Genomic DNA, 27260 nt, shown 5'->3' on the forward strand with positions numbered 1-27260 from the left:
TATGTGTTTGTATCTTTTTTAGCCCTGAAGAAGCCCTGCAACGTGGGGCGAAACGTTGGCTCATCAAAATAGTATCATTCTACTATTTGAGTTTTTTTTTCTACCGCACCCGGACCATATTCCTTTCATCAAAGATTTTTGTTTTTCTTCCTAAATCTTTATTAATAGCAGATACATATATACAATTTTAAGTTAACCTAATTATATATACATTTGTACAGTTAATCTTGTATTGCCGCATGGCATTTTAAGATGAGTATGCATGTTCCGCTGAAGGCGGTTTTATACATTGATGGCATGTTTGCGGGGGACTCACTGACAATGGGGAGGGACCATTCCGGCTGTTAGGCCAACTACATCAAAAATTAGAATTGCCACTTGATGTGCTAAGGGAGGCTCAACACATTTCTCATGGAAACATTGAGAATTGTCTGAAAAATTATTAATATTTGAATGAATTTATATCTGTAAGTGATTGGATCTGTTCTGTGTCCGAAAAAGTAAAGTAAACAATGATAATAATAATGTAGTGACACAATTATCTGCTGGTCTATATTGTAACTACTTCAGCCACCAAAACTGATATGAGCCAACATGAAAAACCTAGCTGCCAAAATTTAAAATACTAGTCATCACAGGGATCATAAATTTATATATGTATTTTTATTATAAATATTTTAACTTGATTTGTATATAATCATTTATTATTTGAATTAACTCCTTTTTGAATCAATTTTCTACCATAAACAGACTTGTCAAATTAACAGTAACAGGAGAGTATGTGATAAAATTCATTAATTTAATGGTGGGGAGTAGAGAAGTTTAATTTTTTTTTTACTGGGTTTTGTGATGAATGTTCAACTTTTTTTAAAAGAAATTTATAACAAAATATTAGTTAAAAAACTTAAACTTTCAGAAAGGGAAGAGACTACAACTCAGGAAATGGATTATGATGAAGATGAGGATGCCTGTGACGAGGGAGGAATAGAGATCTTCAACAAGATTATTTGTATATTCAAGATAATTGCAGGATTGTTGTTCGGCAACCCAGATCCTTGCTGTCCCATAGAACTGCCTTCTTTCGGCTGACAAAATTTATTTAATAAAACTAAAAAAGGTTTAATCAAGTCATTCTTAAAATTATATTTTCTTAAAACCATCTGTAAATATTTTGTTTTAAATTTCAAATAGGGTATTGTTCATGTACAAGCATGTGCCGCATGGAAGTTTTTAAGGAAAAAATATTAATTTAATTAAGAATTTTACCAATTATTATTATGGAATTATGAATAATACTTAGAAAATGCTGTATGGGGGTCCATTAACAGGTTGATAAAACTATAAATATTGTTTTGTTTTATTTATTTAGTTTTAATCCACAACCTAGACCTTGCTTAAGTTTACAACATAAATATGAATAGAAATAAAGATAAATATAAAAGTATGTAAATATGTATAATTCATCTAAGATGAGTTTGTCTGTGAGTAAGGGAGGGGGAAGATGGGAAGTAGCAAAAGTTCTCCCACCGACCCCTCACTATTTTTTCCACTAGGTCTGTTCCAACAATCACTTCTGACAGTACAGATCATGCCCAGTACATTTCTTTTCCTCCCAAATCCTGTATTGTGTATGCTCCGTACAGTTCTGGATAGTTAGAAGTGGTTGTTGGAACAAACTTACTCAGTTGACTAGACAACCTTTTCTAACTATTCCTTTCCTCTCCTAAACCTACTTCTACAACTTTAGAAATAAAAATTCCTTATAACGGTTTTTTCAAGTAAACGGGGCAGAGGGAAAACTATCCACTCTCAAACCAAAAATGTATTTTAATTAATGATTACAGAGACTGAGAGTGGTCTAATCCATGTTTCCTCTGTTATAAAAAACCATAAATTACTAGATTTATAAGTTAATCCCATTCTAGGACCAAATATACTGCATTTTACAATATTAAAATTAAGATAATTATTGCACTGTTTATCAACAAATTTAAACTTAAAATGAGGCATTTTTTTTCTGAATAAAATGATTATCAAATCTCAAAAATGACTTTTTGTTAGATACTGTGTTCTTGAAGAGTAAGTCAGAACAGAGATGTCAATATATTTCTCTACAAAGTAAAACAAGAATCAGTAAGAAACAGTCCAAGTCAAAGATAAAGGATAACCTAAAGAAACTAGTAACCTCCTGTCTTCATAACTTAGGAAACTGAGAATAGGAGGGAATAAATGTGTTCCAAGTACCCTGAACTTGTTGGGTTTTACAAAGTTCCAGACTGCCTCTTGGTTTGTTCCTGGCAGGAGGGGTTTGCTATAGGGTGGGGGGTGTGCCAGTTCCCTTCCCCTATAGGCAAAGTTATCTTTATCAGGACGCACTATAATTGTGGGTAAGGTTTTTGAGAGCATGGAAAGTGCAATAGAAAAACAAATTTTAGGGGTATTCATGATATTGTGTGAAATGAAAAAAGTTTTAACTATTATGCTGAAAGTATATGATTGTGAGCAACCTATTTTAAAATCCATATTTTATGTCAAATCCAGAGGAGCTCCGAGCAGACTTTCATGGCAACTTGTTTTATAACATTGTAATCTTTAATGATAATAAAATCTTCAACAGCTTTATCATATCATCTTTCCTTCTCCTTACTTGTTCCTTATTTCCTCTCCTGGTTTTTCTTTTTCATTACTTTAAAAATTTCTAGAACAAAAACAACATGAATTGTATGGAACTAATCTATCGAAACAACAGACAAAATAATGTAGAGCTCAGTTGGTCTGTTGTGTGAGGTATCATCTATTCAGCAGACTCAACCATATTAAATGTTAAATCGTTTTAGCATGATAGAAGAAAATATTTCTCCATTTAACACAACTTTTTTGACGTAATATAACTAAAGATCATGAATACCTCTATTATCAAACAGGTGGAACAAAAATTTAGGTAAATATATAAGCATATCTTGATTCTTAAACAGTAGAAAACCAATCATAGACCTAGGTCAAGACTGTGAATTCATTAGTTAACAAGAATGTATAAAAGAATAAATCCATTATTAATCTTTAACTATTTAAATGTACACAACATTGTTCAGATTTTAGTAGTCATGTGTCCCACTCCAAAAGTTTTAGCGATTTCACTAATCCTTGCACTCTTAAGTAATCAGTGTTAAGGTCAATGGAATTTTTATGACAAATGTATAAAAGAACAACAACTCTTAGAAAAAACTTTAAATTTATTTAGTCTATACATAACATATCATACATTGTAATAAATATATATATATTAAATAATTCATATTTATATAAAAATTTAATATTTTATTTTACAATATATTTATTTAAATAAAATTATTGGTATAGTCCTAAAGATAATAATACATGTGACAGTCTATATTAGCTAGCACTAAATTTGAATATCGATAACTGAAAATATGTAAAAACAGACGCCTAAAATTTAAAATTATAAAGCATCAGAAAAAAAAGTTATGTGTATATATATGCACATATATATATATTTAGGTAATAGTAAATAATAAAAACAGTTATCTTTGCATTTCCAAAAAAATAAACCTTTCAATTGCCTAAGGAGGAACTAAACACCTTGTGGACAAATACCATTCTTTTAAAACTCAGTCTTAAACCTACAGAGCAACCAAATATCACTAAGCCTTCATTTGGCTATCGACCTCATTGCACTTAAACCAGCAAACTTTCTAATGTCTGTGGGTGTTTATTCGTAACATTTTATATAAAAGAGAAAAGCATATATCTTTTTTTTTTTATAATAATAGTTTGTATATGAAGAATATACCAAAATATTTAAGGCATCTCATTTCATGATCATGTTAAAAAAAAATTACATAACCACTATTTTTAAACTGCAAAATTTTAACAAAAACTAGCCGAGATCAATCATTAAACTGTAATGATTAAAACGATAACAATCATCTCCCAAATCAACCATTAAATAATAAAAAGTGTTTTTGTACAAAATTATCTTATTTTCTTTTTTTTAATTTTATAAGAAAGAGGATTTACTAATCACTGAAAATATTGGATTATAATTAGATAAGTATGTGTTAAAATACTGCAATGAACGAGGAAACTCAAATAAAAAAGAAATATATAATTTTTTTTCTAAGTTAATATAACAGAACCAAAAATTTATACTGTAAGTGAATAACTACGAAACTAGTGATATAGAATAATCACTTCCCAAATGAATTATCATACAATCAGAAGTCTGTTCTAAACAAAATAATAATAATAAAAGAGGATTTAGCAATTACTGAATATATTAGATTTTGGTTTTATGCATAAGTGCTAATATTTTTAAACAGAGGAAACTTAAAACATAGCAAAAAAGATTTTTTTACCGAGTGAACCAAAAATTTATACTGCACATGAATAACTGAAAATCTGATACTAAGTGAAAAACATACATGAGAAGCATTTAATTAAAAGCAAACCTCTTTTTACTTTAATTTATAATAATAAATTTTTTTTTAAAAAAAGCTACAACCCAATCAGTGATAATAAAAATTATTTTGACATACTTAATCTAAGGAAAAAAATTGAATATTACTAAGTTTGAAGTGTAAACGGTGTATATAATTTAAATAACAATACATAACAACATTCTATTATTTTTTTTTATTAATTGTTATTTATAATAAATAAGAATATTTAAATAAACTTCCAAAACATGATGTGCTTTTCAAATTCACCAACTGCTTTTTGCTGATACTTCGAAAGAAAAAAAAAAAAAAAGCACAAAATACTTAAGAGCAACATCACAGAAATTCTCTATCACATAGAAATAAAATCTTAATCTTCTTAGATACATGAATTTATTATTTATTAAAAGGAAACAGGTAATGTTAATGGAATGTCGTTTCTAACTAATTGATGAATTTTTATTTTTCGAACTATTCAATTTGATTTATAATTTAACTGAATAATTTTGTATAAAGTAATAAAGCCAGACCGTCCTGAAAATAACAGTTGCTATAAGCGAATAAATAAAAATTGCTACAATTCGGGAAAAAGGAAGTGATACGTTTCCTTTCTAGATCAAAAGAAACAAAACAAAATCAAAAAGAAATTCAATTGATTGAGAATATGTTGGCGAGCTAATACCGTAACGAGGATTGGCAATTAATTATAGATGTAAATGTTGGGTAAAAATGTATTCAAATCCATCCAAATACCTAAGTGACAATGTTTATTACGTGATCTATAGCAAAGCAGAGAAATAAGATAAAACTGATAAGATTGAAAATACTACCTAAACTATGGTCAATAATAAATAATTTTTATATAATAAGAAAAAATCGAATTGCATACACAAACAAATTTCACAACTATGTGGATAAATATACAATCAATTTTACAAACAAATAACAAATAATTACAATGTTATATAACAAAAAAAAAATACATTCACCTCCTAAATGAAATGAAAAAGACTAATACTCAGAAATAAAAAAAATATATAATACTCAGTCACAAAAAACTACCCTAAAGGCCTAAAATGAAATAGCATGAATATAACCTAAACCCTGTGTGAGAGAAAACTTCCACTGATCTGGTGCTAGGTTCTTTAATATCAAGCGACCAATGACGAGTGAGTTACTAAATTTGAAACCAGGCGGTGCCTACATCAGTAGCACCATAATATTTCATGGCAGCCCACTCTGTTTTATATTTTGTCTTATAGTTACAAAGTGATGGTATAAGGATATCAATGCTGGTAAGTACAATAATTATCGGCGCCTCTCCTAAAACACACAGGACAGCCCATACGACTAGATACCGATACCGGTGGCTGATGGCTAAAGTACTATATCTGCTGTTGCACTACGGCAGAGCTGCCGATCGAGAATATTGGCCCTATTCGCAAGAATAACTTGGTCAGAACGGATCGCAGCTCCGGCTTCATATCCACGGCTATCAGGCTGCAAAGGAGTGGGTAATGGGCATTCACATGGACGGCCAGCTAAATAAAAAAAAAAGATGCTTAGTTTTTACAGCTATGTTAATGAATAAATATAATAATTTAAAAATAAAGTAAATAAATTATTGTGAAGTAACAAATTAGTACATACCTTGTCATCTGGCATCTTGAGAAGGCGGGTGAAGAACAGTAGCAGAAGTGATGTCCAGACGGAGCGATGTATTTCAGACGAAATGGCCAAGAAATATGACAGTGCTTCGGAGGAAACCTAGAACAAAAACAGTTCATTATTTATTCTACTTATAGGCCATCACAACGGCCAGTAAGGAATTTATCAAGAATTAATTGGTTTTAAGTAAATAAAAACAGAAAGATTTAAAATTTTACATTAGGATGAGATTGGATTTTCGTGCAATTGTATCTTTTGTTCCTTGGCTTCATATTCAGGCTAACCTCAACAGAAAGTCATGAAAAGGATGTTGACATCTATTGATACTAGTTTTATTATGCACAAAGTTGCATGTGGTTTATGACAATGTTAAATAAAAATTGTCACAAAACTAATAACTTATGTTCAATTAAATAATTCAAGATACAAGCTGAATTACTCGTTGGTAATAATTAAATTTATATATTTTAGGGGTATTCATGATGTTAAATGGAAAAACTCGTGTTAAATCGAAAAAAATTGCCTTCTTTTGCCGTGGTAAAACGAAATAACATTTAACATGGTTGAGAGTCTGTTACTTGGTCAGTTAAATCGAGAATGACGTCACACAATAGACCAGTTGAGATCGCCGCCATATTAGTTGTTGTGACTTTCAATACAGTTGTCAATTAGCTCATCTTCATTCTCTTCTTCACAAGTTTGAAGATCAATAAGACACTCATAAGCTAAACTTTCACACAAATTCCACTTTTCACTCACTCTAGGCATGTTTTAATTAATTACTTAAATCAAAACTGAAGTAAACAATAACATGAGGGTCTGGAAGGAAGGTTATAAACATAAAGGCTTATACAACAAGTTGCTGAGAAAATCCGCTAGGGACTCTTATGCATTTAACGTTTAACATGACTTCAAATAGGGCTGCTCACAATCCTATAGTTATAACATTTAACATGGTAAAACATATAAAATTTAACACAACATCATGAATACCCCTTTTAAAGTTAATATTTTTCCATTTAGATCTTCTGTGGTTTTCATAATAAAATTTAAAAAAATTGCAGAACTTCATTAGGAGGGCTGAGAGGTGGTGGACAGAGATGGACAAAAATCAGCTATAGCTAACATTGCCATGGTTACGACCCTTATTCATGAATGAACCATTGATAAATAAATATCGTATCCATGGCAATTTTAGCTATTAGTTTCAGTTGCCTAACTCTGGTGGTGGATAGTAAAAATATTTTTTCTTATCCTACACTACTATTATTTATTTATCTCCATGCAGTTCTCCTTGCACATTAGCTGATGGAGATCGTTTTCTGTCAGAATGTAGAACCCTGTCTTTTCCATCTTCTTGGCTCTCAGTGCCTCATAGGCATTATAGGAGAGTACGACATGCCTAACGGATCCTGACAACTTGGGCATAACGGATTGATCTTTATGCCACATGCAGTAAGTTTAGCTAAGCTAAGAATACCCCATGTACCATGAGGAGCTGTGAGACCCAGTAGTTGGGGAGGACTCACGTAGATTCCAAGTGTGAACCAATGGTAGGAATGTAATTTCTTAGGGTAGTCCCTTTTCGGGCTATTCATCTACTGCTGGTTCCATTCTTCTAAAGTCACTTCTCTTCCATCTGTTTGGGTATTCACCAATATTCACTCGGAGGTTCTCTGATAGATGACAGAACTTCACTCTTCACCATGTTTCTGTAGTAGTCTTCCTGCAGAAGGAGGTCAATAGGTATTACTCCTGCTAACACCCCCTCATGAGTCACTGTTCTGTATGCATGAGTGGCTCGCAGCAGAGGCATCCTCTGAACAGTCATCGCCAACCTGCTCTTCTGCCTTTAGTAGGGATTCTGACTTCATGCAGGGGAGTGCAAATCCATCACTACTATTTTATCTATTTAACAACTCTGACTACATCTCTTCACTTTCTTCTTCTGATACTTTCATCCATCTTACCAATCTTCTCTGGTACTGCAGTTTACAATGTCTTTTCTCTGTATGATTAAACTAAAGTTACAAAAAAAGCTTAGACAATCTACCATAACCAACCTGTAATAACATATGCTGCACTGACGGCCAATCTGAGGCTCTGTTCTCGTCGCAGGACATTTTGAGCAAGATGCGCAGGGCACAAGCCAAGCTAGCCGTTTCTTGGCCTATAAGTTCGGGCTTCTTGCTGTAGGCTCCTGTGAGTGGAAAAATAAGCAAGTATAAGATAATCAATATTATTAAAATGAAACTTTAAATAAACTTCATACCAGTGGCTAATAAATGAAAGAATGTATCATTAACCTTGCATGAAGGATAAAATGAAAAATTACAAAATAAAATTCAAAATTGTCACAAGTTTTCGTATATTTTTCATGACTCTAAGGAGGGTTACTAAACTATGAGGTGTACAGAAAGAGTAACTTCCATTTATAAGTTAATTAAATAAAACAAATTTCTCCAAGGAAAATTATTCATGTGTAGATTCAATTTGAGGAGATGGTCAGGAGGTGCGATTCGTGGAGTAATAATGAATATATATGAAATTTAGTGAAACTCATTTTATTTGTGTAGATCTTTCAGGAATCTTTGCATACTTTCAAAAGTATTTTGAAAAAAAAAAAAAATCAGAATATATTACACATTAAATTTTATTACAATATATAAAATTAAAATAATTAAACTAAATTAAATTGATTAATAATAAAGTAATACTGAACCATACATTTTACTACCAAATCACTACATTTAAGTTTCCACTGTCTCTTTACACTTAAATCCAGTCAATTCTTAGTTTCCTTCCTTGTTTTCTCCATTTGGCTATGGGTGCCTGATGCATAACAGACTCTCAGATGAACTCAAACGCTTTATGAACTACTTAATATGATTTTTTTTTTTAGAAATACATATATGATCCTGTATTATGCTGAGTTTAAGTGGCTTTACACTTTCTACCAACATCAGTACCTCCTCAGTCCTCCCTATTACAAGTAATAAAAACGCAGTACCCCTCCTATAACCTACAAACCCTACACTTGAAATTCTTTGTTCAATCCCATTCTGATAGGTCTAGTTCAGCTGACTTCTATCCTCCACATTACTGCAATATTGTATTCGATAAGTCCTTTTTTACCCGACCTGCCTCCCAATAGAACTCTATTCTTTCTACGATACTTCATGCTTCAACAGTTCCCTCATTCGAATCCTTACCATTCAACCATGGTACAACCATTTTTCTTCTACAGAATAAATATTGGAGGTTTTTTTTTTTTAAAAGAAAAATACTCACTATGGCATGGTACAGATGGTCATATGGTACTGGTACAGATAGTGATGGGGGAACATATCCGGCAAGTAGGCCTATCGGTCTTTTTTCCCAATCCTAAGACAGACCAATGGAATTTTTCTTCTAATGATTTATCCCTCTGTATCGAACCTTTTTGACTTATGACATTTCCAAAGAAATTTAAAAGGGACAAGCAATCAATAGAGGAAGCCTCATATTCTAGGAGTCTATCAGAACCTATAAGCCTGTATCTTAATGATGCGCACCGGTCACAATCTGCTATGCAATGTAAGGTAGTTTCCAGAGCCTGTCTACATAAGCGGCATGTTCCATCGCGAACTACTCCACAAATCTTAAGATGTCCTCTAAGCCTGCCAATTTTATAAAAACTACAAATTGTTCTGAAAGGACAAAGTCTCAGAATAATAGAGCTATTTTTCATTTCATTTTATATCATTTATTCATCGCTAATATTATATCTCAATTGTTTAATAAGATAAATTCTTACCAGAGCCTTATTGATAAATATAATATAAAATCAAGCGTTAAATTAATTTATATGATTTATATTAAGGAATAAAAATATCATTTGACTTCTGAAGTATAATTACAATAATATAATCACCTGATTTCCACAAAAGGTTCCTCTGATTGTGGTCGGAGTTGAACTTCTTAGCAAGGACATGAGCTTCCAGTAGGCAATCGACCAAAGTTATCAGGTGCCTGCTGCTCAAGTATGAGTACATCCCCTGCTCTTCACGCTGGGTTTCAGCCAACCTTTCGCACATCTCACCCTGTTCCAATTTTAAAATTTAATTATATCATATATTTTTAAATAAATTATATATATATTAGTTAGCTGGTTATCAGTTTGATGGCTGTAGAAGGGACAGAGACTAACAAATTCCTTTTTCTAATTTTATATGAATATCTAATTTTATTCTAAAGGATTCTCACAATGAAAAAATAATATAATATTTTTTTATCAATTATATTATTCCAATGAAAATTCAACTTTTTTTTTCATTTCTTATACCCTTTACAACAACAGAAAGAAAAACAGATTCCACTTATATAACAACAAATATAGAAAAAACAGTAAATTTTAAATCAGACTTTAAAAACGAAGGTACTGGGCCAAGTGATGTAATAAAACACAAACATAAATCTTAGACCCATTTCTAATAATGTCGGTAACTTGAGGATTCCATAATAGTGACCAAAGGAAAGAAGAATTAATAAATTTTAATAATTAATAAATTAAAGAATAATCTAAAAATTTGAAATGATTTTTTTTTCTTGCCCAACCTGCTAAGTTTATTTACAATGAAATCGCAATATATAAATATTTAAATCTTTTTTTTTTTTTTTTAATCAATATCTAATATATCTCAATATTTTTCAAATCGAACAGCCCTGCTGAAGTTCAACAAAGTGGGGCAAAACGTCAGTAAATAAATAGTTGTTAAATACTTTTCGTTTCTTTTTGACCACAACTCCAACCATCTCCTTCATAATTTGAAAAATAAGGTCAATTATATATATTATATATATAACTGCAAGACTTCTATTTAGCATCTTATTTCATTTTTGTAATTCTTAAATTATGATAATTTGTAAAAGTTAAAAGTTGAGTTTTCCAATCGAAAATAGGAATGAATAAACATTAAATTTTTAATATATTAGGTATAAACATTATACCTTCATTTACTCATGTCTTCTATTCTTCAATGTTATTTTTATTAATTGAATTTAGAATGTTGATCTGGAAATGAGAAAGCAGGTTCTGGTGGTTTTAAAAATCTAAGAAAGACTGTATATATATACACATACACATACAGTTTAGATTTACCAAATAAATTATGACTTATTACATAAAATATATACATATATATATTCTCGTATATCATTAAAATAAAAATTTTTATTTTCATTATTAAAGTTGATCAAACTGTTTAATATTTTTCATGATATTCAATATGGAATTGCTTAATTTCAATATGAATTGCTTAATATGTTAGCATAGTTTTTTAATTATTAAATATGTATTATATATTATTGCAAATTGAACATGAGATGGTATAATGAAAATTTTAAGGGGTAAAAAAGGGTTGAATTTTTCTTGAAATGTTATAATTGATATAACATTATGACGCACTAGAAAAAAATATAACTATTTTTTTATGTTGTCTGAATAAATGAAAAAATATTAATACAAAAATAAAGGTATTTAAAACTTATTTAATTAACGTATTTACTTTTTTTTTTCTACTTCAGATGATTTTTTCACTAATCAAAATAGCCTTTTTTTTTTATTATCAAATTAATTAATCAAAAGAATGGTAACATGACGATAAATAATGCTAAATAACTAGACTAATTAAAAGAACAAAATTGATTGATATTTGAAAAACTTATTACAATAATTAATGAAGGGAAAAATACTGTTTGAAAAAAAATCAACAAATAAATAAATAAAAAAAAAAACTTCAATTCAAAAGAAAAATAAATACATAAAATGATAAGTACAATCCATTCCTCGAAATCAGGTTGGTCGGTTCTTACCATCAGGCTTGGTTTTTTGTTACCATTCATCTGGAAAATTAAAAAAATGGACTAAAATTGGTTGTGATCCTAAGCTTCGTAGGTATATACTTAATTTAAAATTGGGATAGTAATTCACCTAAATCAAATTAAAATTACACTTTCATCTCAGAAAAAGATCTTGAATTAAAAAAAAAAAATTAGAATAAAAAATTCAAAAACGTACAGACTGGCAGCGTACCAATTCCTAACATCCAGCATGCAACATTAGGATCTCTGTTATAAGTGCATATTTTATATTTTTGTATTATTATTTTGATTGGTGCAAAGAGATCAATATTTTATCATCATTAACATCATAATCTATATAAATAAAAATGTAATGTTTGTATGTTACTTATCTAACATCTTCGTAAGTTTTTTACTGATTTACATGCTGTTTTTTCAAAATGTTTGGTGTTATCTATGGAAGGTTCTTAGCTATTGAAATCCTGGTGTTATCCAGTAAAAAAAAGTTATGATCAAAATTAAACATTATTTTATATGTTATATATGATAGGTAATTAAATTGCCTAAACAAAAAAAAAAAAAAAAAACCTGAATCAGACAAGTATTAGCAATTATTTTATAAAAATAATAATGTGTACGTAAATGTTTAATTTTAACTACACGAGACCAGCTAATGTAAAATGTCATTAGAGTGCTACCAATGGGTAGTTTCTCTACACACCTGTAACACTCCAATTTAACTGAGATCAGATTTACTAAATGTATTATAATGTACAGTTGTAAATAGCAATAAATAAATATTAAAAAAAAAAAAAAAAAATTAACTAAATTTATACGAACCTGAGCTAAAGCGAGATTCTCGATGTCCTCTTTTCTAGAAGTAGCAGGGTAGAATATGATACTGTCCACTGTCTGAATAAGTTCCAGCTGAACAGCATTTTGTATTAAGAACATCTCAGGCTGTAAAGTCAAATTTTAGTCAAGTTAATACATAAATATTGATAATAAATGTATTTATAATAAAATTTATCAAAACAGACCTGATGCTTCTTATCATCTGGTTTCCAAGCGAGCAGATCCACAGGTGCAGTGGAGTGGAACATCCCGAGCAAGCAATGGCAAGTCTTCTCCCAGGTCTCGTCGTCGAATTGATGCCCGATAGAGATTACAAGATTTTCGAGGCAGTTAGTTCCGGAGCGAGCCAGCTGCTCATTCTCTATAAAGAGAATTAAATGTAATACCAGAAATTTATAGGATTTTTTTTTGTAAGAATTTCAAGCGAAATAATCTAATTATTATTATTTTAGATAATTAATCTTAACTTGTAATTATTAATTAAGATACTTAAATTAAAATAAGGGGATAAATTAAAATGTTTCAAGAAACCCAAAAATATGAAAAATTTAGAAATTTATCCTATTCAGATGTTCAATCCAACCGTGGAATACAAAGTTTGATTGGATTTAGTATAGTTAGATTAGAGCTTAAACAGTTATATATTCACTGTAATGTTTGAAATAGAATTTCTCAAAAAGAAATAGACAAATTTTTAAAACTACAATTGCCCTAAGGTAAAAAATTAAGAAATTAGAATCACTGTGTTTTTATTCTTAATTTTTGAGATTTAAGGCAAATCTAGTTTTATAAATTTTTTTTATAAGCTCTTTATATAAACATATGGTTACATTTCAATATAATATTTATAATAACGGGAATTAAATGGAAAAATAAAATATACAGTTCCGCTATTTTATACAGTTTAAGTTGGTACTTTTTTTAAAGATGGAATTACCAACAAATAGTTGCTAATTCCATCATTAAAAAAAAAAGTGTATATATACTATAAATTTTAATTTTCATTTATTGTTTAGTCTAAACAAGGATTTGTAATGGTATAGGTATTTGAGGCACTCGATCATAAAACATGGTATCTGAATTTGGCTTTACTGCATTTTTTAAGAGTTCTGAAAGAATTTTTAGGTATTTTATATTTTTAAAGGAATAATTTTGTAATTCAATTTTGGAAGGTTATTTCAGGTTTAAGGTAAAATATTGTAATTAAACATTTTAATATTGTGAAAGTTTTTTATTTTATCAATTACCATATTTTACGACCTAATGCCTCAAAGATTACTTATGACATTATCTTTAAAATAGATCTATTTCTTTTACTTGGCTGTTGTTTATAAAAATATATCTATTCCTGGGAAAAAAAATATGAAGGAAATAAGGTATATATTGTAATGTTTATATTTTAAAACATATCACCATAAATTAAACAACTATTTTATTTATTAGTTAAATTTATCCTTCGACTTACAGAAAAATTTTTCATCGCCTACCTATTTGTTTATTTTGGCTAAATACATCTTGAAAATTTAATTATTTCAGTGAGTAAAATTTAGAATTTAACTCGATTCCTTGATTCTGTTCATGGCACTCTTAATAAAATGAAACAAATGAATGCCATTTTTTCTTTTTTAATGATCATTGACTGTCTTTTTACGTTCATAAATAATTACTTATCAGTTTTTAAACCTTTAAAAACTCATTCTACTTTGGTGACGTGATCAACATACTACCGATTTAGACTTCATTGTTCGGCCTTCTCAAAAAAATCATATTTATATTTAAATAATTACATTTACAAATAAAAAAGATCCATTTAACTTCCATCAATAAATGATATTCATCTATAAAATTCATTATTATGTTTAAAAAAAAAAAGTTAATTAGTCCTCAATTTAAAAAGAATTATTTATAATAATTAATATATAAATGAAATGTTTTCTTTATATTGTTAATATTAATCAATGTTTTTAATATTTTTTAAAATATTAAAAATATAATGGTTTGATTTCCAAAGTCTTCGTTCTCTTCATAGTAACAGTGAACACTTTTTGATTTTATTTAATAAGAGATGTAAAAATATCACTACAATATGTATATTTTATGTGTATATAGATGAGGATATATAATATATAAACTGTATCTAATAAAAAAAAATTAAATGAACCTAAATGGGCACTGGTTATATTTGTATCACTCAATTTTTTGAAGGGAGGAGGAGAGAGAGGGAGAAATTTTTAAAACATATTTTAATGGCCATTTCTTATTGCCAGGACCCAATATCTTTTATTATAGACGCAGGGGCTTATACACTTTAAAGGGTTAAGTATCAACACAAGCAGTAATATACTTACTCTGTTGAACACACCACAAAAGCTGCCCGTAAAGGTCTTGAAGAAGGATGGGTCCAAGAGTCTGAAAGTACTGTGTGAAGACATCAACAATTGCGTAAAGGGCATGGTTGCACGTTGTCGTCATCCACTCCGCCTTCTATAACACAAAAACTATACAAATTAGCTCTGGTCAAACTAAAATTAACAGGAGGACTAAATTTTTCACTATTATTTTGAATGGGAACCATTAGAAGTTTATTGATGGTAGTCCACAAATGCAACAGTAAAGTTCCTTTAGATTATATGGTACGGTCAAATTATGAACAGGGAAGGAAATAAGATAATTTTGGGTCTATCTAAGTAAGTCAAGTTATTTATTGAATAGAGAACAATAACTAATAAACCATTAAAGTTGGATAATTCTAAATTGCAGTATCGTAAACAAGATAAATTTTTCTTTAAAAAAAACTAAAATTTGTCTTTTTGAAATCATTGGAAAGGAGCTTTAAAGTTACAAAGTTCTGTCTTTTTTAAAATCAATCATTTTTTTTATTGGTCTCCAATTGGATCACAGTTTCTCCTCTTTTATAACAACTTTCTTGTTTAATAAGCTTTAAGTCTATATTGAGACCATTTAAAAACATGCTTAAATCTTCTTCCAGTTTTGTAAAACCATTTATTACATGTGAGGAGAAGATAGTTGGGGAGTAATGTCAGAAGTAAAGAACAAAAATAAGTAATGCATTGTTTATTTTGCCAATGCTTCACTGTTAATAAACAAGATAATAATGGTGTTGGAAATAAAAATAAAAATATAATCATAGGCCATCCCAGGATGATCCTTAGAATTTTACATTACCATTCTCCATCATCCAATGTAAAATTAAAAAAAATTTCAGCCAGTAGTATGGAAGAAGCTATGGGCAAATGGATGAGGTTTTTAATTCAATTTTTGGATTTGACTCATCTTTAAACAAGATATCTCAAATTTAGCAGGAAGGGATTTAAAAATACTTCCTATTAAATCGACAACAAAGATTCATTATTGAAAGTAAGAACCAAAAGACAATTAAATTTTTTTTAAATTAATTATTTTATATTTATATTTCTTAACCATAATAGATACGGAAAAAATAATAACTTTCTTACAGGCAATGGTTCTAATATATTTTTTTTTTACTTTGTTTTAAAAATATTTCAAGCCACTACCAACCAACCGACTTTAAGATATGAACAGTGGTTCTCAAACTTTTTTATCCTACCGCCCTATTCCAGGACAAATATTGCTTAGCACACCCTAGAAACTAAAAATTAAAAAAAATTTGAATAGCAATTAATAGGAAATATATAATTATTAATGTTTCTACATTTTTTGAAAAATATAGCAAAGAATAGGGTAAATTGGAAACATTGAAATTTGAAATTATGAAACTATTCATTGAACTCAGAATAGAATGCAATACAAAAAAAGTTAAAAAATTTGAGATTGTCTTAATGAGAAGGATGAACCTGGTGTGCTGCTACCAATTTAGTAATCCTCGGCTCTATTTTCATCAGCAGTAATGTTGTTGACCATGACCCCTTGTAGTTATTCATTTCCCCTAAATGCCCCTGTGACCATCACTGCCCCCCTGAATCGCTGCAGCACCCACCAGGGGGCAGTAGCGCCCACTGATATAAATGAAAATACAAACTGCTCCCCTCCTCCTGTTTTTGGTTCTTCTCCAGTATTCCAGGACTTGTAGTATGGTTCACCTCTTAACTAGTTCAAAAAAATCCTGAACTAAATTAAGACCAACTCGTCAGTTCAGTCTAGAATCCCTAATCAACTGGCCTAAATACTTATTAGCCAAATTGGCGCTTCATGGGATACTGCAACCAAATAAAGGTCTCATATATCGTGTAGGGGATAGAATATCAAATTCCAATTCCAAATGCAAAAGGTTACCTAGGTAATAAGTTGGAAATTGGAGTTATGTATGTGGATTTTATTTTCCCTTTCAATACAAATATTTATTACTTTTCCATTATTTAAATATTTATTACTTTTTAAATTTTTTTATTATTGGTATATTTTTAGAATTATTACTTTTAGCCATATATATTTATTAATTTTTTTGTATGCATGTATTAGTATGTTTTTTGAACTTAATAGATTATAATTGTGGGCAACAATGTTGGGATTTTATATAAGTGTATTTTTTACTATATTTAAAATTTGTATACTTTGGACTATAATACTGTTTTACCTTTAATAGGAAAAGAGAGAAAGTTTTAAAATTAAAATAACGAAAAAATTGAACAGACCTATAAAGAACAATAAAATGTTAGAAAAAAAAAAAATTAAAACATATAAGGGAAAAAATAATAAAAATAAATCATGAATAATTTTAGCACATAATTCAAAAATTTTTATAGTATGACTGTTTATGTTGTTTTATACTCTGACTATTTATACTAATAGACATAAAAAAATTGTTCTTTGTTAATGCTATGTATGCTGTGTGTAAGCAGTTGCAGTGCAATCCAGCACAACATTTTTAATAAAAAAATTTTCTCACTCCAATATTAACATAGCCTTAAAAGGATTCTTAATCAAAATAAAAAGAAAATTACATAAAATACAGAAATAAAAATTTAATAATATATACTTTATTATCCCCAAGCAGTATTTAAATGCAGCCAGCATGGATATTTACACCCAACATAACATATAGAGCATTCATTCTTCACAATGATACACTTAAGCAAAAAGACATGATATCACAATATGCAATAGCGAAAAATGTGCATGTTAGTTAAATTAAATACATTTCAGAAATTAGTATTAATTAGAACATAACAGTGAAGATATTAATTCATGATCTAAAAATGAGGGAAATTTATTAATAATAACAAAGGTTATCCAAAAAGTCTCAACACTTCTTTATTAGACAATATGGCCATCAAGGACAATCTTAATTTTAGTTTCACACCTTCACATTACAGTACAAAGAGGTCCAAGAGGAGAAAAAAGGCAGTTATTTCACCCCAATTTTTGATTACTTTAATTGAAAACTATGTATAATTAATTACTAGTCAAAGTAGATGAGCCTTCCAAGTATAGGTAGGGGGAATAAAAAATGGTGGCTGTTTCTATACGTTGGAGCTCTATATCTTTAAAAATACTAACCTAAATGCACATCTAAGAGAATGTCATATAAAGTAGAGTAAATTTGCTAAAATATGAGCACTAACATAGCTATTTACGTTCAATAGTTTCCAAGATATAGCTTTTTAAAAAGCAATATTTCATAAAAAAGAAAGATTAGTAGTTAAGTGAATTTATTTTGAGAAATCTATATCTCAAAAACTATTCGACGCACAGATGTCTACTAGAACTGAAATTAAAGCTAGTGTAATGGACTATGAAGTAGTTTATGAAGTTTATCTTCATAGGAGTAGTAGTTTTCATGATATTTGCTAAAATAAATTGATTTATAGTTGTTTAGACAAATTTTCATGTGCCTAATTTATATTATATATATGCGAATATCATAAAAACTACTAACCTACGAAGATACGTGCCATACATTTTCTTTATTTGGAGTTCTGGCAAACATCTGTAAGTATTATGGTTTCTGAAATAAAGTTTTTCATAAATCTAACTTATTGTCCGAACAACTATAAAACAATTTATTTTAGCAAATATCATGAAAACTACTATTCCTGACAAGATTAAGGTAATAAATTACTTTATAGTCCATTAAACTAGTTTTAATTTGAGTGCTAATAGACATCTGTACATCACATTGTTCCTGAGATATAGATTTCTCTAAATAAATTCACTAATTATTAATCTTTCAATACATTTTTATGAAATGTTACTTTTTAAAAAGCTACTTTAAATAATGTTTTCTTAGGTTTTCTAGTGTTGTTGGTAATTTTGAAGATATAGAGCTCCAAATGAATTTTTTTTTTTAGTGTTATGAAATGGCTGCCATTTTTTATTCTCCATACCTATACTTGCCAGACTCATCAATTTTTATTGGTAATTATTATACATAGTTTTAGTTAAAGTAATCAAAAATTGGGGTGAAATAACGGCCTTTTTTTCTTCCCGGCACTTGTACTATTACCTGTATAAAACTTTGCTGGCAATTATGCTTAAGTCAAATAATCATCGCAAACTTAAAACAATAAATTACAGAGTTTGCAAATAATAGATTTTATTATAGCAAATAGACTTAGTTAAATTGATTTGGGAATAATAGCCAGCAAAGTTGCAGTTGTTAGTTTAGTTTAGTTGCAGTGAAACTAAAATTAAGACTGTTCTTGATGATGGACAGATTGGACATGTAATATGACTAATAAAGAAGTGTCGAGACTTGTTGGTTAACCTTTGTTATTAATAATAATGCTACCAGTCTCAAAACAAAATAATAGAACAGATATTATTAATATCTAAAATAATAATGATATTTACAAGAGATGTTGCCTATGTACATCATCGAATGTAAGAAATATTTTAACATTTAACAAAATTACAATACAGCTATGATATAATAACAAGTATGATGAATAATAACCATTTAATGTGTGATATCTTGAAAAAAAAATTAATAGTTCTAGAGTCATCTAGTCTCATACAAGTATGATACCTATATAATTTTTTATGACATAAATAATTCTGTACCTGGAATGAAGCATTATTATTTTTTTTAAATGGTATAAACTTTTTTTGGGACTTAGAAGGGGTCACAGTATAAGTGAGGATAATTAAATCAATTTAAAAAATCTCAAGAAAATATCATCACCAATCGCTTATTTTTATGCAAAATTATTGAACTTAAATATAACTTTCACATTCAATGGTTAACATTAACAAATGACTGGGTCCATGGAAAAGACTCAGATTTTAGGAATAAAACTATATACTAACTGTTTAAGTAGTTTATTTTTTCCCTCATCACTGAAGGTGGGGAAGTTATGTTGTATTCATGTAGGTAATGAAAAGTTTTTTTAAAATAATATATTTATTTATCAAATGAATATTTGATGAAATAATGTAATTTCTTAAATAAAATTTAAAATCCATGAAAACAGGAGATAAGCTACAATAAATGGAGATAGTTTGCTGCCTTAGCGTAAAGTATGATAGTTGCCATGATGACAGTATTTACTATAATTATGTTAGGGTAGGTCGTAATAATACTAGGTTGTAATAACAGTGAGTTGTAATAGTAGTAGATCATAATATAAGTAGGTTGTAATAGTACTAGGTCATAATAATAGTCATAAAAGTACTAGGTCATGATAATACTAATTGAAATGATACCAGTTATAAAAGTAGATAGTATATGTAGTGAAAGTGAAGCTATTGTTATGTTAAAACCCATTTACAGGGTTTAAAGCCATGGCACTAACTGTTGTAGCCAGTGTCATGGTGTATATAAACTTGTATGACAGTTACCATCATGGCAGTGAATATTGTCATTATGGGAACTGTCATACAAGTTTATATACACCATGACACTGGCTACAACAGTTAGCATCCAGCAAATATTTGTTTAACAAATAAAGCGAAGCAAAATACCTGAAGGTAGTAGTAAAGATAACATAATAGTGAATTATTACTTATTACTGGGGGTACATCCTTTGATATAGCCTATTTTTGCAGTTCTACCGAAGTATTAAATTGGTATAAATAAATCAACTTTATACACACCGACCTCCTGGACTGTGTCATTTCAATATCAAGAGTTCTCTAGTTTACTATCATAAAACTGTCTAGTACAAACACTATAAATTTACAAATCAATAAATTTTATGAAAATTAATAAAACAAATAAAAAAATGGTGGATCCTTTTCATGGAAACGATTTGCTATGAGATGAATGAAGAACCTTGTAGATATTTACGATGCCAATATGAAGAGAGGAACTTTAGAAGTCTAGGATATACTTACACAAACACAAAAATAAGTAAATAAAAATGATCAAAATAAAATTTACAAAATAACAATATGATATGGTAATAAATAAAACTTCGATATGGCACAGCGAAAGAAGAGTATAAGAAATTAATAATCAATAATTCTGGACATAAATATTTTTATAATGTTTAATATTTATTAAAATAAAAATAAATAATTGAATAAACGATAATGAAATATAAACTTTTTAACAAATTTACTTTTTTGTCCAAAAATGTTTAAAATAGATTGGATAATTCTATATACAGTAAATATGTACTAGGTCTTTACAAAAGTCATTATGGACTAATTCAGTACTGACATAAAAGTCATCACTTTAGTAATTATTTGACTCTGATGTTGCATAATATTGTTTAAGATATGATACCTAGTAAGTTAAAAAATGAATAAGCAATTTAATATGAGAAGAAAATGGATGGGTGGTAAGATCATGAGTGAAGAACACTGATAATTGGTATTTATTTTGGCAATGTTTCAGCCAGAATTTCAGGCCTTCTTTGGGTCTATGTACAAACAAGATAAAAACCATTTAAATAAAGATAAAAACATGTTATATTTTGATAATTGACCATATCTGAATTAGAAGGAGCACCATCAGGGTTGTGGTCTAGAAAACCAAATCATAAATAGTTGAATAAATTGTTGTCACTAATTTTTAATTGTTTTTCTTTACTATAATACAGAAATCCCCTTCTAAAAATCAAAAGTATACAACAAGAAAAAGATAACAGAATATAAAGAAGACAAAGAAAATCTTTGTGAAAATCGTGTGACTATTACATATACGTAAATAATGAAAAAATATATGTACATAAAATAAGGATGGGTATATGAAGTAGTCTGATTTATTTTTTTTTGTTTTCTTTCATATTTTTTCTAGTGGTTGTGGTCATATTTTTCCTGTTGTATTGTTTTTATTACTTTCATTTGGTACTAGAACTGGTACAGTAGACTGGCAAGTGGACCAAGCGGTTCTTTTTGCCAACCCCTGATGACTACTTTGAAATTGCCGCTGCGAACTAACGAAGAAATAGATATTAATTGCCTCAGGTAGGAATCAAACCCACAATATTCCAAACTGAGCGGTCTGGGACTTATGCTCTGGACCACACACAACATTATTACTTTAATTTACCTATACATGGAATATATATTAAGGGAAAGTATTGCAATTGTGAAAAGTTTTTCACAGAAATATACATTTTGAGGTCTTCTGAGTCAAAATAACCAAGTTTCAAAAAATGGTCAGGGTGTGTGAATTAACTAGCTCAAAAATGATAAACCTCACAAATTGAAATACACATTTAACGTGGATATATGCCTCAGATGTGACAGCTACTTCAACTGACCAGAAGCACATAACTGAGTTGATTTTTTGTATTTTTTCCAATTTTTTCTAAGCGGCTCTCACGATTTTTATTTAACTCTGTGAATCAATGAGTAATTAAGTGATGTTAAATATCATATAGTGTTTATCCTCATTGAAATAGTCTAACATGGCTTTAATGCCAAATTTTCAAAAAATCTTCCCCCCTACAGTACCTTAAATTTTGGTTATTTGAAATAAATAACAAGTCAACAATGAAAAAATACAAAATAATAAAGAATTTTATGAATAACTAAAGGAGAAATAAGGAAATCCAATTCGAACGGGAAAACGGATACCGCCCAATCTTTCCTGATTGCTTTCTGCATTACAGTAAAATTGTTGTATTCTTGGCGGGAACAAACTTTATATTTGTTATTCCTGCCTCAAGAAAGCCTAAAATATGAATTTTTATAGCAACAGAAAAATAACAATTATTTGTTAATAATTTTTGCCATTCGTCATATTTTTTTTTAAATCACATAAGTAGCAATAACTTCAATATGAGCCCACTCATCAGCAGTTAAGCACAATGCTACTAGCTCAAAGGACCCGGGTTCAAATCTGGCTGCGGCAGATAATTATTTCGTTTCACTGTAGCCGTGGGACAGGCTGGGTGGACTTTCGGAGGACCCATAGCCCCATAATGTGGGTACCCTTAATTGGGTAAAATCTGGTGGTTGAGCAAGATTCTGATCAAAGTACAGCACCCCGGGGTTTGAAGTGGTAGAGATTTAATTTTTTTTTTATGTCAAAAAATAATGTAAAAAAAGAGCTATTTCTTTATTTAATGTTCATCTTATCTAATCCAAAAAAGTTCCAAACAAAAGTTGTTCAGATTTAGATTGCATAAAAAAAAAAGTGGCTCCTCACAAATACACTAATAGTCAGTTTTATTGTAGTTTCCGACACTTTTTAGAATTCTGTAGTTACCTATCTAAGAAAATTAATGTGTTTTGAGATATTTGAAAGAAAAAAAAAAAAAAAAAAGAAATGTTCGCACTTTTTTTGTTTTTAAAACAAACTAAATTATTCACAACTTATGCAAAAAACTGAAGAAAACAACTCTCTGTTTCTCTTTTTTTTTTTATTTACTAAAACAACAGGTGCCAGCTAATAAACTAAATAAGTTAGAAAATATTTACAACAGAATAAGACAGGTTATCTCGATAACTAGATATCAGGTTAAGTTAAGAACCATGCTTTTTACGACATATAGACATATGAAGCATACCAGAGAAAATAACAAATATACAACAGAAATAAAAAAAAAAAAAACGTAAATATTATTAACGCACTATTTTACTCACCGTAGGAACTGGACCGGATGTATTAGAAGGATGAGATAGTAAGACGGTAGCAGACCCAGGCTGTGCAAAATAATATTCTACGGCTATTATAAGGTAACACAGGGAAAGAAAAAAATAATTAAAAAAAAAAAGAAATAAAATAAAAAATATGTCCCTTTTCAATATCAATTAAAAATAATTGGTTTACTTAGTAACTACAGTTTTTATTAAAAGAGATGATCTGGGTTATAGTTGAGAAATAATTTTTAACTATTTATTAATACCTAACCTTTTGACTCATACCGCTGGTCTTCATCAGGGCAACAATAAAAAGATACTGAGGAGGTAAAGAAAATATGTATAAAAACGACATATAAATAAAACAGATATAAAGAAGTAAGTATGAAAAGACATCATTTGAACAAACTAACATGAATCAAAATGGAAAGGAAGCCAAAAAGATATATTAACAAACATAGTAATGAATAACGAACTGATAATAAAAAATATTTATTACTGAATAGATCTATTATTTAATCAAAAAGATATAAGATATATTAACCCACCTAATACTATAAAAATTTACCCACTAATATTTTTTATTTTATTTATGTTAGTTTGTTAATATAGATGGATGCCTTTTTTATAGCTCAGAGAAAAAAATGCTTTATTCATTCCTGCTGCCCAAATACATCGGGTTGCCACATTACACAGCATACTGATCAATCCGTGATCGGACATATATAAATTACATATTTTTATATGACATAATATAATATAACAGTTTTCTTTTACAATTAATACCATTCTACAAACTAAATACAAGTTTTTCAATTTATTCCTTTTTTTCTTTCCCTTCCATTTCACAACCCTTATTTCATTTTATCAACAAATTCCCCTATATAACAAATATTAAAAATAATGAAGTAATAAATAAATAAAACAACAAATAAGATATGTGATGCATGCATCCCATCCCTCCTCTGGATAACTCCCCCACTCATTAATTTCCATTATATCTATTTCTAAGGGGAAAATGGTCGGAAATGCGGTCAGCAAATATACACAAATAAACAAAACGTATTTATTTGTGCCTACGTTTTGATCTGAATATCAGACCTTAATCGGGGATGAAAAACAAAATGAGATAACAACCTTAATTCAGAGAAATATAAAAGAATTATACAAAATAAATGAAAAAAAAAAATATTTAAAAACAGAGAGTTTCTCTGAATTAAGGTTGTAATTTCGTTTTCTTTTTTTCAGAACTGATGAAGGCTCAAATTTAGGTCTAAAAGACTGTAAAAATAAAAATTTTGGTTTATTTGTGTATCTTTGCTCACCGCATCTCCGACAATCTTCTCCTTATATCAATCCATGTTCAACTATTAATGCCTCATTATATCTGTTTCACTTATATTAGCTTTACCTACTCTGTATCTTTCTATTTTAGCCCTAATGAAGACTCGCTATAAAGTTCAAAACGTTTGCTATTATTAAATAGTTCATACAATTTCTTGATCCCAACCTGGACCATATCTAATTGACAAACAGTCAATCATCTAAATATAATTTTTATTATTAATTTTAGTGACTAAAATTTATTATTAATTTTACTTAGATACTACAATTTTTTATTATTAACCTTCCATCAGCCATGTGCACCTGTGAGCTGAATAGTTTAAGGAAAGCTTAGCAAATGAAAACTAAAAAAAAAAAAATAATTGTCATAATTGGTTTAATATAGAGTGGAGCTGGTTTGATTAAAATCCATTTTGTAACGCTTTTTGTGGATTAAGTTTTCTTAAACCAAGATTTAGTAATCAAACTGATTACAAAGAACCAGAAAAACTCACAGGTACAAAACGACCAAATCCTTAAACTCACAGGTACAAGACGACCAAATCCTTGATTTTTTTTTAGTTTAGGTTACTATTATTATTATTATTTTTTTTTTATTAAATGATTATTTATATTTATTTAGTATAAGTATGATTTTAGTGAACTAGACAATTCTTTTCTTTAATTATATCTAATATACAACTACATTTTTGAGTTTTCCTCAGGTTACCTCATCTTAAATACCAACATTAACTCTTGACATTAAAAATACATTGCACTTTAAAAACATCAGTCATTTATTAAATAACATATAAATTTATTTTAAAAATTACCAGTCTCAAGAAAATATTAAGATTATAAATAAATTAGTCATTTAATTTATCACTGTATATCTTTGATAATTTCTTTTTCAGCATACAGAAAGTTAGGAAATAATTACGTGCAGATAAAAAAGTAAAATTGATTTAGATAATTAATAAGTAGGAGTGATAAATTAAATAACATATGAAATTAAATGTGAGAAGATGGTTGGGGGATAGGTCATTAAATAACACAAATAAGTTGAGAGAACTTCTTTAATAGTGTCAACGTTTTGGCCTAAGTTTCTAGCCTTCATCAGGGTTAAGAACAAAGAGCAAGATAACCAATGAATAAAAAAAATAAAAAGAGAAAATATAAACAGAATGAAAATTAATAAAAATAAAGTGATGAAAGAAGTGGAAAATAAAACGTTTATATAGGTAATTAAATATGTTAAGTAGAACAACATAATCAAGGAGACAATTTTTTTAAAAAAGTTATATAATGCAAAGAAACAAAGAAATATGAATATATTAATTTAATAATAATTACAAAATTCAAGTTATGTAAAGAAAAAAAAAATGTAACTAATGAATAAGTATGAATGAAATATAACACTAGAGTAAAGAAACAAAATATAAGGTCAAGTTAGACAAAAGAAATGAATAGAAAACATGACAATAATGTTTGGTGAATAACACGGATAAGGAAAAATAAGAAGAAAATTGAGAAGAAGGAGGTAAAAGAAAGATGAGAACAGAGAATTACAGTTATTAGTTATATTTTATTTTTTTCTTTCCATAACTTTAATTTTTTAATTATTATTAAATTAATATATTCATATTCCTTTGTTTCTTTGCATTATATAACTTTAAATTTTTTTATCCCTGTGATTATGTTATTTTACCTACATATTTAATAACCTATATAAATGTTTCGTTTTCCACTTCTCTCATCAATTAATTTTTATTAATTTTCATTCTGTTTATATTTTCTCTTTTTTTTTTATTCATTAGTTATTATCTTGCTCTTTGTTCTTAGCCCTGATGAAGGCTAGAAACTCTGGCCGAAACGTTGGCATTAGTAAATAAGTTCTCTCAACTTATTTGTGTTATTTAATGATCGCACCCCCAACCACCTTCTTCTCATATATATTATCCACGGTCAGTTATCTTCTCATCATTATGCTCAATATATTTACAACTATTTTTAATACTAATAGATAATGTTTGTTTTCTAGATTAGGTGCCCTGAAGGTGAATGAGAACTCAAGAACATAAGTACATATTAGATATATATATACATATAATAAAAAGAAAGAATTTATTGTTATTATTTTAC

At 28.6% G+C, this 27260-nt stretch overlaps 1 protein-coding gene across 5 annotated transcripts in view; it reads right to left on the reverse strand.

Annotated features, from left to right (window-relative positions):
- Positions 1–3215: 3215 nt before the first annotated feature.
- Positions 3216–27260, reverse strand: part of Sec71 (ADP ribosylation factor guanine nucleotide exchange factor Sec71) — a 67050-nt gene continuing 43005 nt past the window's right edge. For 2 of the 5 annotated variants that reach the window (XM_067047461.1, XM_014438176.2), the window contains exons 25-33: positions 23799–23858; positions 15170–15305; positions 13007–13182; positions 12807–12926; positions 11943–12008; positions 10039–10207; positions 8189–8325; positions 6108–6224; positions 3216–5998 (exon numbers count right to left, since the gene is read on the reverse strand). In XM_067047461.1, coding sequence (XP_066903562.1) covers positions 5843–5998; positions 6108–6224; positions 8189–8325; positions 10039–10207; positions 11943–12008; positions 12807–12926; positions 13007–13182; positions 15170–15305; positions 23799–23858 — 1137 coding nt within the window. In that variant the 3' untranslated portion in view covers positions 3216–5842. The remainder of the gene's footprint in view (positions 5999–6107; positions 6225–8188; positions 8326–10038; positions 10208–11942; positions 12009–12806; positions 12927–13006; positions 13183–15169; positions 15306–23798; positions 23859–27260) is intronic. The other 3 variants (XM_014438201.2, XM_014438208.2, XM_024359091.2) reach the window with 2 other exon arrangements.

The sequence above is a fragment of the Halyomorpha halys genome, unplaced genomic scaffold, assembly GCF_000696795.3.
Source record: "Halyomorpha halys isolate HHAL.00 unplaced genomic scaffold, Hhal_1.1 Scaffold53.1, whole genome shotgun sequence".
NCBI classification, from domain to species: Eukaryota; Metazoa; Arthropoda; class Insecta; order Hemiptera; family Pentatomidae; genus Halyomorpha; species Halyomorpha halys.